Source organism: Harpia harpyja, chromosome 6 (assembly GCF_026419915.1).
Source record: "Harpia harpyja isolate bHarHar1 chromosome 6, bHarHar1 primary haplotype, whole genome shotgun sequence".
In the NCBI taxonomy this organism is placed as follows: Eukaryota; Metazoa; Chordata; class Aves; order Accipitriformes; family Accipitridae; genus Harpia; species Harpia harpyja.
This window is the reverse complement of record NC_068945.1, coordinates 9,574,755-9,589,981: the sequence shown is the minus strand read 5'-3', so window position 1 is coordinate 9,589,981 and position 15,227 is coordinate 9,574,755. Positions and strand designations below refer to the sequence as shown.

The window sequence follows — 15,227 nt, the reverse complement described above, 5'->3', positions numbered from 1 at the left end:
GCAAGACTCTATTCCAATGCACAGACTGCAAATAAAACATCTAATAATTCAAGATCAGGTAGGGGTGCCAGTGAAATGTATTTTTAAAAGAGCTGTTGGCAGTTTAAAATAAAAATCAAAAGATTGATTTGCTGTACCTAAAAAAACCCCAACAAAAACCCACTAGCCCTGAGCACCCCACCTCATTGTGAATTCTTGAAAATTGTACTACGAAAAGTCTGATTCTGCTGTAGATTTGGAGAAACTTAATAGCAAAAGTAGCCCATTAAGAAAACAGAAGTAGGTTGAGCCTGCCACAGTTTTAACAAGCTACTAACATCCCATTTCTAGGCAGACAAGGCAAGCAACCTCTCTCTCTACTCCTCTCCAGACTCCTAAACTGCTGAGAAACATAAAACATGCAGCAAAAGACCTCAGTTTAATTTTTCAGTATGAACTCAGACAGTTACATGCTTAAGTCACTGTTGAAAATGAGAGGTAAGTGCTGTTGAAAATTTTAACTCCCTACCATCTTTTCCAAAGAAGCAAATAGGCCTCTCCTTACACTACTTACTTGGACATGAAAGCACCACATCTTATTCTAGCATCGCTCCCCTCAGGAAAAAGAAGTTCTGGACTGTGCAGCACATCAACCAGCACTGAGAATTCAGCTTGCATCATGGGTGTGAACTGCTGCTCCAAGGAGGACACTACATCCTAGGTAAGAAAGATGACATTCATAACATTCATAACTACAAGAAAACTAGAAGAACATCGCTGTGGAGTTGCACAATACTGTGCGATGGGCTATTTGACCCACTTCTGATAGCCAGCTGCAAAAGCTCTTGTTAACCCAGGTGACAGTAAAGCAACCTCAAGCCTTTCTTCACACCACTCCTCAAGCAGGGCAAGGGGCAGAAGGTGCCCATTACCCTCTACCTTGCTGTTCTCTTTCAAATTTCATCTCTACAGTAATGCTCAACAGACATTTGGCAACAGTCAGGATGATGGTGTGCTGGACAAACACTGCTTGTCATACCTGGTGTTAGTGTATCACCTGAGGTGTTGCTTCCTTGGTGTTTAGGGCTCCTCCATTTGTCCGGGTTCTGCTGTTTTCTTAGTTCATAAACTCCTGATGTTGTTTAACCACTACATGCACAAGGTGATCTCCATCTTATAGGCAATCTCCAGTGAGACAAACCTGACATAACAGCTCTTAAAACCTCCAGTACCTCCTGCGCAGCCAAAACAGGACTGACCATGGAAAGGCAGAAAGGAGATCCTTCTCTGTGGACCGCTCTGAGGAAAAGAACATACTTTCTACTCCCCTCTACTGACTTCTGTAGGAGCCGAACTCAGATCATGGATCAAAAGGCCCTGCATGTTGGCTTCAATTTGAACAGACACCAGAGAAGAGCTGAGCCCTCTGCTCCCCCCACCTAGAAGTGCAAAGGTCACTGTAATCCAGCACTAAAACTGCAATGAGTCTGTCTCTGGTGTTTTCCACATCCAGCACGTATTAGGTAAAATGCACTACCACAACTGCTGCCCAAGCCATTTGCTATTTTTGTACCTGTAGTTTTTCTATTATATTCCTGTAATCCCAGGCAGGCCCACCAAGAGCTTCTTTAAAACGAGGTCCACTGCGGGCTGACATTCTCCACCCCATGGCTGCCCTCTGCACCATGTTAGAGTGACTCTTCATGAACAAGGTGTTGACCTGGCTGTCCAAATCCACAGGAATTGCAATCCCACGGTTCTTTGCTTTAAAAGGAAGAAAAAAGAAGATATTTACAGTGGCAAAAACTTGAAAATCTTATGAAGATCATGACATGCAAAATCCTGATACTCTTGAAGTTAAGGGGCAGGGGAATCTCACTGCAACAGCTTTTAAAAATAAGGATGAAAAACCTAAGCTGGTAGAAATCAGCAGTAATCTAGTTAAAGAAAGCAAGCTGTACCACTTTAAATGAGATTAGGATAATTTCCAGTATATATTTTCATAGGTACAGATGTTTATTTTTTAAAAGAGAATAATTTTTTTTTACTAGCTTAAAAAAAAGATCAGATCCAGAGATATTAATAAGAGTAACAAAAAGAGTATGCGTTATTTCAACAGCTAGTTTTACTCTACTCAGAAGTAAATTCAAAAAATTCTTCTTTCTAGCAGACATATGCACATTTAGCCAATTTATCCCAAGTGCTATTTGTTGCTTTTCTGTGTATTTCTCTTGCAGAGACCTTGAGAAACCAAGTGCATACAAATTAAATTTGAAAAAGGCTGTCTTCTCTTCTCTCTCCCTTTGGTTTCCTATGCAGCCAGGGTTGTTAAACCATGGGGTTCCTGGATGCCACTGCAATATAACCGATAGTTAATAAACATGTGATAGTTTAACTGATAGTTAAACAAATTTAACCAATAGTTTAAAAAAATGCAATTTTTTTTTTAGACTTGAGGGGCAGGAAGTGACAAAAGAGAGAATATGGAGGGAAAAAAACTGAGGAAAGACTTGCACAAATTCTTACAGGGCATCCACTATTAAACTACTTATTGCATCCTGAACTGTCATTTGAAAAGGAAATTTGAAAGACAATATTAAAGGTATCTGCCCTCTCCTTCACAAAAATCTTTGTGTTAGCTGCATCTCTCCATTCCACTGGAGATCAGAGTGACATTCTTCTATGGCTCAGCATGAGGCATCTGAAAGTCAGCAAATAAACAAGAGATCAGTGCAGCAATATCTCTGTTTGAAAGATTAGGTCACATTCCACTGATCAGGCTTTGTACTGTACGTCATTTCATTTAATTTCCATGGCACAGTTCATGTTTAATAAAAACTGAGAAGTAAAATGGAAAAGCAGTTCTAGTTTGTTTGTAATAATGACTAATAATAACTAATTTCTCAGTTTTCTGTACTGAAACAAAGTGAATTTTTAAAAAAGCATTAGCCCGTATTACAGTTCTGCACAACGTTTCTCTGAGGCGTTTCCCGACCATTCTGCACTAACATGCACGCTTTCCATAGTAGCGGAAGGCATCAAAAATATTACACCCCTCCCTCCCATTTCTTAAAAAATATACAACTTTAAGTCCTGAACTTGTCAACAGATGCCCTTCTTTCCTAAACAGCCTATGCATCAAACCCCACAGGAGTACGTGCAAGCAAGAGATTCAGGCATACAGCTCTGATGAATGAACGCTCGTGTGCTGCCAAGCAGAGTGAGTCACAGATCCCAGGCAGAAACCTTCTCTTCCCCCGAATACTATATTGTAATGGCAGCATTTATTATAAACCTAAATTTGGCTGTGACACCTCAACCCCCAATCTCACAGACTATGGCAAGAGTGCTCTCTCACGCATGTCCTCATCCCTTTAATAGCTCCCGTGGGCGCAGGGTGCCCTCCTCTCTTCCCACTGCGAGGGTGTACCCCGATGCAGGACCAGGGCCTACACCTGTAGGCTGTTTAACTGGGATGGAAAGGAGATCTCTTCTATTTTTAAACAGTTTGCCGTAGGGAATTTTAAAAAAATTTTTCTTAGGTCAAGATGGGAAGACACATTTCCCCACAACCATATATAAATCAGCAGCAGCAGATGTACAGCAGTTTCCACACTGGCAACTGACTTGTCCTTTCCACTCTCCATTTGTTTTGAAGGCAAGGTTCCTGATTATCATGAGGAAAATACCATGTATGGCTGGCCACTATTTCGAATGATTGTTTTTCCATATTATTTGACTGGGTTATTTTTCAAAACACATTTGCCCTATTGCTGCTTACTTTATTATGGAAGTCCATTAAAGTTCTGCCAGTGTGGGTAGGGTGCTGCAGCCTATTAATCCAATTTATTGTGTCCTAATGTCAATCACTGGAATGTTATTGGACAATGCTCGCTTCTCAATTAAGTGGTATGTATGCAGAATCCTGATATATCCAAGAATAAATTTAGCAATGGGGAGCATGCTGTTCAGAGGAAAACCCAGACTTCTGCAGTCCTATAGATGCCATTTGAAGTTAACAACTTCCATCGGTATCCGAGGAGCAGTCAAGGACTATGATTGTTCAAAGAGTTGCAGCTAATTAAAACTATCACAAAGAAAACCAGAGAGAGAGAAAAAAATACTCCTTTGTTTTGAACAGTTCTTATATGTATAATTCCATTTGTAATTAAGATTTGTATTGGTTGTCAAAGGGCACTGTTGAAGTCTAAGCTATAAACAAAGCCTTTGTCTTCTTATTTCTTTGCAGCTTGTAGAAAGTTTATCTTTCATTTGTTTCACATTTCATTATTTAAAACAACATGAAACATATTTTTACATTTTGGAAAGCTGATGAACAAATGTGAACATAAATATTTATTTTTAATTTAGGTGTTGTAGGCTGCTTTCCTCTTCAAATTGTGTCAATCTCCCTTAAAGTATGAACATAAAATATTTAAAAGCATGTCTATTTTTGTTCCACTTAGAAATACTTTTGGATGGCACTCAAACTTGCAAAGTAGGGTTAGAGCTGGTAGACAAAGGAGCCAGGAGGGGGTAAAATTCTGTCTTTCATCTGACTAGTGAACTTGGGAAAAAAGCATGCTACGTGGCTGTATGTAAACTAGTACCATAGGTATCAAGCAGGATACTTACCAGGATGGACTAGAACACGTCTTCAGCAAAGGTAAGTTCTGCCTCGCAGTAGAGGGCATAGCACAGGCTTATATACTGCCCAATTCCTACCTAGGGCACTCTGCACAGAGCTAATTACACCCTGAATGCGTTACACTGTTTTGCCAATGTCAGAGGAAATGCGATTTGCTGGGAAATCCTTTGCATGACTAACTCTCAATCTGCTGCTCACAATTATGCTATCAGCAATAGCCACAGTTGAGCCAAGGCAAGCAAGCAAACGGTACCCGTGGAAATGTTAAGCAATGCAGTGCCGCAAATTCAGCCAGGTCACAGTAAAATGTTCTGCTCTGTGCTGGATGGTTCTGTGTGTATCCAGTGCATCAGCAGCTTTCTTCTCCTTTACTGTTTAAACTATGAAAAAGTACTCTGAGATGGGGACTCAAAAGCAAAGGGCAACATTACTGTCGAGAATCAAGTAGCTAAAAATCAAGCCGCTCTCTACGAGTGAGCTAGATTCCACCGAAATCCCAAGAGCATAGTCCAAGTGCTAACAGAAGGGCTGAAATAGGCTGAGATGTATTTTGTTAAATTACCTGCGTGTAGTTCTCTTCACGGAAGCACAGAAATTGGAAGTAAAAGGACCCATTTCAGGAATGCTTGCTGAAGCACTGTCCTTTCAGTACACTGCCCATCTGAATCTTAGGATCAATTTCGTACTAAGGATTTCCAGGAAGTGGCCCTTGCCTGCAATTTTCCTTGGAAGCCCTTTCTTCAGAGTAATCTATCTTGCCATAAGGAAGCTTGCCATTCTCCTTGATATTCCCACCTAGTGCTCCGCAATTTTAAATTTCACTCTGTTGGCTTTTGTAGTATATACAAAATACAACTGTATTTAGTGCCTTCAGAGCTATTTAGTACACTTTGCGCTACCCTAAACCATCCCTGGTGCGGGTTTTCTGGGGGACATGCAGGCGTTTCACCCCTTTCACCGCCTGAAGGAGGAGAATGATGGGCAATCTGGGTCACAAAAAAGACACAGCTGTACCTGGCTGTGAAGCCTTTACTCTCCTTGCAGCTTACACCCCTCTGGTAGTTGCAGACAACTACATCATGTTCTCCCACACTTCCCAGTTGTCACTTAACGGAGCGATGCATATTTAGTTCAATTAATTTTGCTCCATAAATCAGTCCCTCCAGCTCCTTAATCATTTACTGACTGCTTAACAAATGCATTTGGATGGAGAGACACTAATGCTAGCAACAGCAAGACTTTTTAAGGGAAATAAAAGCTTTTGTACACAAGACACAAGCCTGCCAATCTTGTACCCTTCACTTGGATGTTTTCTTCCAACAGAAAATCTGCGCTAAAATATTTATCAGTCTGTAAAAAGATCATCATTGAATTTTTCTTGCAATTAGGGAAACACAAACAGTTAAAATAGAATAAAATATGTGCTTCATCTGAAATGTATTCTTCTTGCTGTCAAAAAAGTAACAACAGGATAATTATTTTATTTGAACTAAAAATTGAAAATGAAGGTCTAGCTTTTTATAAAACGGAAAAAAGATTTTAAAACTCAAATGGCAAGTGAAATAAAGTATTTTCAGGCCTGAAAAAATTGTTATAGAAAAGAAAGTTCATCTATATGGACATTAAAATATGCACAGTAATTCCAAAGAAGCAATAAAATGTAACCTAGATCTTATATTTAATGTTTCCTGTTTGTAATTTGTCAGGGAAAAGGAAAGGGCTTTAGAGGACATAAAAGCACAGTCAAGAAGCACCACAGGAGAGTTTTCTGGATTCCGTACAAAGGGGTATTGGTCAGCTGAAATTGGGGAATAAATACTCAGCTAGAAAGGACTTCACTACTCCTTCAGACCATCTGCTCTCTGTAACAGACGACCTATGTTCTTTAATATCTTTTGAAAAATGTATTGAGCCCCATTTAGAATGAAGCTAGCTTTTCTGCCATCCCTCCTCCCTCCATTTTCTCTTGGCCTGTTGACCAAGGACATCCTTCCAAAGTTGGTTCCAAACCTCTGATTTACAATCTCAATTTATTTAGGTTATTTACAACCTAGCGTAATTTATGTCCAGTTGTTTTTGGGTCACCACTGTTCTTTAGCTTAAATGTCTCTTCTTCTTGACTATTTATCTTCCTAAGTACTTCTAAAGAGGCACAACACAGGCCTTTGTTTTACTAGGCAAAACACATGGGGCTCCTGTAGTCTCTTCTTATAATACAGTTCTCCTTTCCCCCAACCGTCACAGTGGTACTTCCTCTATGCATGTTCCAGTTTTGAACTGATGAAATAACAATCTTACAGAACTCGCCTCCAATTTTGTAAGATGGAAACAAGGATTCTCCTTTTGCTTCTCCTGCACGGCATCCTAGAGTATAATCTGATAATGATTAATGTAATTTGGCTTGCTAACAGATTTTTTTTTTAAAGGGTCTGCCAAGAGAAATAGTCTAACAAAATGCAGGTTCCTATCTGACACTGTTTACTCATCTGGGAAATTCCAATTATTTCATTATTGGTGGTAACAGCACGGACATACACATACTACATCCTTGGGATACACACACAGTATCAGAGGGGAAGATGCAATTTGTAAAAACATAAGGAAGAAAGCTAATGGATACTGTAGAGACAAGAGTATAATACAACTAGATTCGCCCTTGTAACAGAAAAGAAAACTGATGCTCAGCAGTGAAGATAGAAGAATCACCACTTAATTAAGAAGCAAACACAGTTCTTTGCATGTGTCCTGAAAGACTGGTCAGCCCTGGGAGAAGACCCTGCTCCAATACAATTTAAGATACACAATCCAGATCTTTAGTTGTGAGGACAGGTGACATTCTCCAATATTACCATATGGAAAGACAGTAGATGGTTTAAAATGCAAACTTTGAGACTGGCCTCCACCCTTCTCAATCTTGCAAAGATTATAAAATGTAGAAACTGAAAGTCCTTTGATAATGAATTCATTTGAAATAAATTAAACTGTTAGACATCTTAGTTCCTCTGTTTTCACAAAGATCAGGGGACCTTTTAAACATTTTAATTTGTACCTATTTTACCAGTGAGCTAGAAGCTGTTTTGATCATTCATTTTTTGGACTATATTTTCAAGCAAAAGCTCAGTCCTATGTAGTAATAGAGAAAAAGCAAAAGTGATATATGTGTAATGTGTTAATTCTCATTACTGTGATAATCTGCTTCAGAAATCCATATGAACAAGGCATATTTATATATATATATTATTTCGTAGGTGTTTCTATTCATGCCAGGTAGCCAAATGTTTACTGGGCAATAAAAACCTGATGTACATTGGTATCTATGTGTTCCAAATCTCTTGGAGCCACAGAAGGGTCTGCTGAAGAAGAGAAGCAAGCCTCTATGCTTCTTGCTGAACTGGAAGCAGACAACTGCCTGGAGAAAAAGCAGCAAGTGAAGCTTGAAAAGCTTGTGAAGTTTTTCCCTAGTGGTCAAGTGGAGTTGAAGTACCAGGGTTATAAGAAATTAGCTTCTGCAACATATCCTTTTGTTGACCTGGAAGATAATGCACATTCTTACAGTGCTCATAAGAAGACAGATGTAATGATCTTAAGCTCTTGAGGCAATACTTACATCCACCTGCCAGCAACAAACCAGTAAGCACTGAGCAGAATGTATGTTGCTTAAACTTGCTCTGAAATAGGTCTTTTAAAAGTGCATTATTATATGGATCTTTGATATCCTGGGAAATCTGTGTATGATCTTTCTTCCTCCTGAGATTCATTTCTAAATCCAGAGCTATGACACAAAAAAAAAATCATGTTTGTTCTTTCAACTCTATACGACATTTATTTTCCATCAAAAGTCTTTGGTCCCTGCTGTAAATCTGTCCAATACCCTATCTCTCTGATATAGGCAAAATCTTCCTAGAGGTTTTTTTTTTAAACCCTGCTGTGAAACATGAAGGCCCTAACATTAAAGCTGTCAGACTCTCAAGTCAAAAAAAAAAAAAAAAAAAAAAAAAAAGGCAGATGCCTAGCCAAAATCCAAACCTAGTCCACATACACCGCCAGCAAAAGAGGCAAAAAAAGGCTGCTCTGTTTGTATTATGGAAGAAACTTTTGCCTTCTCAAAGAGAAACACCATTTTGTGCGGTGGAACACCCAATAGAGAAGGGCACTGGGCATGCACTGTAATCACAAAAGGGCCTTGATTTTAAAAGCTTCTGGTACCCCCAGTTGGGACAGTTTTTCCAAAGCTTTCAGCAGAGCAGAGCAGGCCTACTCAGTTAGCCCAGGCAAGACAGGTTTGGCACCGTGCATAAAAATACTGAGGATCACCAGTGGTTAAATCGTCACTAGGCAGCCAAACTTTTGCACAGGGGTGTTTGTTAAAAACTCTGCTTCCACTTCTTTGCCGGCTAACTTGCTCTTTGGAGAAATCCCCTTCACCTGTTCCCTTATACTCCCTTTCTGCACTGTCAAAATAAAACACCAAAAAAATGTGTGGCAATTTGCTAACACAACACAATACAATTTTACCATGCTCGATATTGATACTAGCGATGTATCCTTGAACAGTTATTATGATACGGACAAGGAAATCATCAACGTGCATGCTAACGCGTGCTTTCAGGGGGCAGCTCTGAGGCTGCCAGGCCCACGGCACCCCCGGTGATGCACAGCCTCCCTGCCCTGCTGCTGCTGCGGGGAAATCCCAGAGGAGGAGACGGGATGATGCCCTTCACCGGCAGCTCAGCTCCACTCTGCCACGCCTGAGAGGGCTCGAGGCACGGCTGGGGTCCCACAGGTGGAAAGCCAGAGTAGCAGGAAGGCTGGACCCATAGGACAGCACAAGAGCATACTTGTCAAAAAACCAGCTGTAAACCCTCTCCGTAAAACAGAAAAAGGAATGAAAGAAAAGACTACAGCGGAGTTAGAAATTTAATTCACCAAATAGGGAACAAAGTCACATATCTGAAGAAAACTCCAGACGTCAGCCATGCCTTGCGTTCGGGCTTTCCCCTTGGCTCCCCCAGGAACAAGAGGCACACAGAAGACTACCTACCAAAGACCACCAGCCCTTTCACATGCTGGCACACCTGGCCAAGAAGCTGGATCTGCCAGCCCATTAAGGCGACCCATGCTTTCCCCGTCAGGCTGCTGCGGGGACGAGTTCAGCCTGGCTGTCTCAGCATTATGCTCGGGTGTCTCCAAACACCCTCATCTTGGTGAGATAACACAGAAACCTCTCTGAGCTAGAATTTGATTTTAGGTGTAGCTCTACAGAAATGAAGACACCAAGCTGTCTAGAAGCACAAATAGGGCACGCTCGGTCTCAAAAATACTCTCACCTGCCCTCCTTCTCCCCCCTTTCCCCAGACTCCCAAAGGAAGTAATTTATTGATGACTCTTTCCAGAACTTCCAGAGAAGAGCAGGAACATAAGCGTTAAACACACAAACAAGGATTTGTAGAGCTAAAGCTTTATTTGAGACTGTAGTAGCTGTGGCATAAAAGGAATAAAATGTCTTCAACTTCCAAAGTTCTCATGCCAGCTCGATCCATAATTAAATCATTTGCACAACAAATAAAACAATTGAAGGTTGCTAAGTTTTTTGGTAACTGCTTATTCTCATTCACACAAAAAGTTAATGAGATGTTTTGGCTAAAATGTTAAATGATACTCCTGTAAAGCTACTCCAAAATTTAAATTTAGAGTCAATTGTTACAATGCCACAGATGTGGCAGATGGTTAAGGGACCCTTTCATATTGTTTTATCATTATTTATTAAAACTTTTTAAAAATTGCATCAACAATAGGATTTAGGCAGTTTCTGTATATGTCTGCCTTTACTCAGTTTTTATTCACACTGAGCAGAACCTTATTCCACAAGTAATCAGAATGACTAACTTTTAGAAACTACATTGGATAATCCTTTTTTCTGTCATGGCAAAAAACTTTAAAATTGTATTCACAGAAATTTAACCTAAGAATGAACTTTTGCCAGTCTTCGCTATGTACTGGTGAAGAATCTTTTTTATTTTAAGATAAAAAGTTTTACATCTTCCACTTTAACACAGTATTTGAATTTATTTGGAAGCATGTAACTTACTAGCTGCCCTGAGGACCGAATTTGGTCTCGGTGCCAGGGCAAGGCAGTATTCCCCTGACAAGGCTGACTGTGTAACAGCAGTAAATGAGTGGGCCTGATGGTGAAGGGTAAGCAGAGAAGCTATGGAGTGGCACAATTGTGGTTTCCATCCCCAACTCCCTGATGGGACAAAACCTGAACAAGCCCAGGACCATGACTGACAATAATGAATGCACCTCCCAGGAACTGAGGGGAAAAATGACGGGTGTTCTCCGATGCACTACTGCTATGCACTGCTGCTTACAACAAGCTTGTGCAAATGTAGCCCAGCATGACTAGAAATGCCCAGGTTTTCTCATAGCTTATGTTGTGTTTTAATATTATAACTTGCTTGAGGTAAAGTGCAACCCTCGCTCACTTAGCAAACTCATCTCTCTGACCTACAGGCTTCACCTAACAACCCTATTTGATGGGACAGATTTGAATGGGTTATGAAAGGAGGAAGAATTTAGCCTCAAAGTTGGATTTCTGAAACCACCACTGTCACAACTTCAGGATTGTAGAGTCAAATTAAAAACTGTTCAACCTCAAGTAAGTCTGACCTTAAAACACAGGCAACAATAAGGAAAGTAAAATCTGACACCTACCCACTTCAGCCAAAGTCTTGATACATGACTCCACTGAGGCTTTCTGCGTTGGGTTTGGCCAGGTACAGTTGTAAATTCTAAAAGCAGACTGCAGCAGCTGAATAAAAACAGGCTGGTGTGTCTGAAAACAAAAAAATAAACAAGGAATTTTACACTTTAGAATCTCCTCACAACTGCCCTAGGGTTTGACACAATGTAATCCACATGGAAGGGGTTTTTAGCTTGTAGACTCAAGTTACAACTCCATTAAATTCCCTCTTTCCTCTTCAGGACTGGAGGGAACAGAAGTCAATGCTGCACCTCTCAAAAGGCCAAATCATGCAATTTTTCCTCAGATAGCCACTGATATCAAGCAAACACAGTACAGAGCAGAAGGACAGAAGAGTCTTCCCAGTTCTCAGGTATGTGTCCCTTTTGTCATAGGACACAGCATTTTTCTCATACAAATACAAAGATAGACCATTATTCTGCAAGGATACTCTCTCTCCAGTGACTTCACAAGAGCCAGGAGTAAATCTGACCATATTGAGCTGTCTACTGGTTCAGAGCTGTAAGTGATAAAAATTAAGAGTAAGTGTTTTAAAGAGGAATTAAGCTGCTAGCCAGTGGCACGAGAGGGGACAGAAACATTAAAGGAGGATGTAAAGATACAGCATTCCTATCTGGGTAGCAGAAGGTATCTCATTAATGGTCTGAATTACCTATTTGTCTGTGTCTCTTTTCCTTACCTGGAGGCTGGTGCTGTTATCTGAAAATGGCGAATTGAAGAAGCCACTCACAATGTTCATTACAGGCTCAGTGACATATTTCTCCAGAGATGTGTCTGCATGTTTGCGATCCGTGGTTGTGTTACAAACCTACAGGGAAGAAGAAGGAAACAATGAGATTTAGTTCTTTTAAATAAGCAAGCTTTATTATTTTGTATTTATTACAACACATGTAATATTTCTTCTTAATACAAAACCAAATTATTTTTATAAAAACATCTACCAGAGATAACTATCTTAAGAGTTCAAGATGTATTTGTGATAGCTTATCCCTCTTCCTGGAGGTCCACGTTGTGTTTTGAATACCCTTCTTTTCTGAACTAGCTCCTTCTGGTTGGCTGTCTGTTCTTTGCCACACCACAGAAAAAGATCCCCCTAAATCAGCACATTGCATGCCACTTACACATTTAGACAGATTCAAGAAGAAAATGGGCCTTTCCTCCTGTTGGGGGCTGGTTGGAAGAGGCTTTAGAGACAGATGAGACATAAACACCTTAGGTTAGAAAGATTTCATGTAGCGTTTAACTTCTCTCTACAATCAGTCACCACAAATGGGTGGTGAAGGCAAAGCTCATTTGCAGGAAAAATGTTAAAAAAAGAGGGAAAGAAAGGAAATAGCATAGTCAATACCAACAGCCTTTAAGATTGCAAACTGTAAGGCAGGCAGCATTACTTAGGAAAGCCACATGGGGAAAATACAAAAGACAAGCTAAAAACAATGAAAGAAGAGAATGGATGGTACTGGGACAACTCTGGAGCACAGAAGGATGATTAAATGGTGGGAGGATGTGGGAAGATTTGTACAAAAGATTCCTGAAGACACCCTTTGGTACAAAACTAAAAGTTTGTTGCTGCATAAAGATGTCATGCTTAAAGAAAGGAAAAAATTACTGGAGTGGATTGCATCCTTCAGTATTTCTTTTATTTCTTTATTTCTTTTCAACATTTGTGAACATCTGTACAGAATCATGTTGACTTTGCATATGTCAGTGTAAACAGTATTAAAAGGAGTCTACAGAGAGACAAACATGGTGAGAAAGGCAAGACTGGACAAATAAGGAGTACAAACTATAGTCATACAACCTCTTCAACAGCCTTTAAATAAGCAGTTCTAGTCATGTTTAACAAGAAATGAAAGGCAAAGCTGTTCTCTCTTTCACCTATGCAAGCCACAAATTACCGTAATGTTCTAGGGAATCTATGCGAAAGCAGAATTTATTTTGTATATAGACTGGTGGGGTAGCCTTCTCATTACTATCTGAGCATTTAACACACAATCATGAACCTGGGTGGTACATACTTACCATTACATCGCTTTATGGATGGGGAACTGAAGTCCAGAGAAGCTGAGTGAATTGCTTAAGGTCACAGAGAAAAGTTGGTGACAGAAGCAGAAAGATAATCCACAGCACCTGAATCTCACATAAGGCAAACATTCTCTCTAATTACACAGTGCCACTGTCACACTTGGACACTACGAGACAGCAATTTCACCAGGAGTGTTTTAAGGAATGTTACTGACGTGACATCCAAAAGCACCCATGTTCAGGGAAAGATACAGCTCACAGGAACACAAAAGCATTTTGAGTATAACACACAAGCATTGTCATATGGTAGGCAGAGGAATAACCAAAGATAACTTGAGACCTATAGAAATGAGGCATCTTGAAGAGCTTTGCTTGTCTGCTTTTCTAAAATGAGTCAGATAAACAAGTCATGCCCCCACGTAGTGCAGTTTTCATCACTCCAGGAAAGGAAAGATTTTGGTCAGAGAAGCAACAGTGGCTAAAATGAAAAAGCAGACTCTTCAGCCCTTCAGTTTGGGGAAAAGTATGACACGACCACCACCCCCAGTCCTCATGGAGGTAACAGACTCAGTTAATAATCAAAACTTCCCCCCCCCCCCAAAAAAAAAAAATCATAGAACTAAAAACCTCTTGAAGTTCTTCTGCTTTTAATTAATCTGCATGCCAATTTCGGCTGGAACCAGTAGCTCTGAGGCTCAGCACTTGCGATCCCAATGGGAAGGCAGGAAGCTGTGCAGTGCTAGCACGGTGAATTCAGAAATCACCAAAACTAAATTTCAAAACACTTTTAAGCTTTCCCCTTCGCTTGCCTAAAAAGCAGAGCCATATGTGGGGATGCCACTCTGCTCCAACACCGGTCTGAATTCCCAGCGCAGAAGGAATTTGGAAATCCTCTCATTTGTTCTTATCCCTCTGCCCTTTGGGGACTGAAAGATGTTTCCCCATGGAAGAAAAAACCTGAAATGCATGAAATGGAGATGAAGATTGAGAAAGCAGTGTTTAAAAACCCCTTAAGAGGCTTTGGGACCAAAACTCACATGAATAATACTTCAAAAATTCTGCAGAGAAAGCCAGGATAACTTTACAGCTGTCAGATCCTGGCTCTTTCTTTAATCCTGCTCAGACTACAGCTGCTGACTTCCAGGCTGGGCCACACGCAGGAAAGGGAAGCCTTTCCTTCAGCAGCACCCACTTTGCTTAGTGCAATGCTTTAAGTCATACACGGGAGAAAGTAGGCTGGCAGAAACTGTAGAAACAGGGCATCTTTGAAAGCACGACTGCTTTTGGCAAACTGAATTTATACATGAATCCGCCTCATGCCTGCTTTGCAATGTATCACGTTGTTGAAAGAGAATGACAGCTGGGGACTAAATATTTCCTTCCTCAATCCAGTAACAGATAAAAAAACCATCAGTTACTTTTTTTTTTTTTAATAAAAAAGGAAAGAATCCAACCTGAGGATAACACCCTCCGTCTTTCACCTTAGTGCTCTCTAATAACAGACTCAGACTCAAACCTCACAAACTCACCCACTGACAGGGATTTGTAGCAGCTAAAAGAAAAGCATTTCCCCCTTCCCCCACGCAAATGCATCCCTTTTAGCTCACTGGAACACAGAGGATCAAAGGACTCTTTTTCTAAATGCTTTGAAAGCTATTGTAACATCTTTCATGAGGCTGACAGCATTCTAACTGTCCTGATAGCTACATAACGCTGATGTATTTATAACACACGGGCTCTGTCTGGGCCCCAGAAAACCAAACCTGAACAAATACACTCAATAACCTGGAAGATATGGCTACCCACAGGGAC

The 15,227-nt window shown here is 40.4% G+C and overlaps 1 protein-coding gene across 3 annotated transcripts in view; it reads right to left on the bottom strand.

Annotated features, from left to right (window-relative positions):
* Window positions 1–15,227, bottom strand: part of ITPR2 (inositol 1,4,5-trisphosphate receptor type 2) — a 285,893-nt gene that overhangs the window by 126,339 nt on the left and 144,327 nt on the right. For all 3 annotated transcript variants that reach the window (XM_052790972.1, XM_052790971.1, XM_052790973.1), the window contains 4 exons: window positions 12,070–12,198; window positions 11,342–11,462; window positions 1,553–1,743; window positions 554–696 (listed from right to left, as the gene is read on the bottom strand). In XM_052790972.1, the coding sequence (XP_052646932.1) occupies window positions 554–696; window positions 1,553–1,743; window positions 11,342–11,462; window positions 12,070–12,198 (584 nt within the window). The remainder of the gene's footprint in view (window positions 1–553; window positions 697–1,552; window positions 1,744–11,341; window positions 11,463–12,069; window positions 12,199–15,227) is intronic.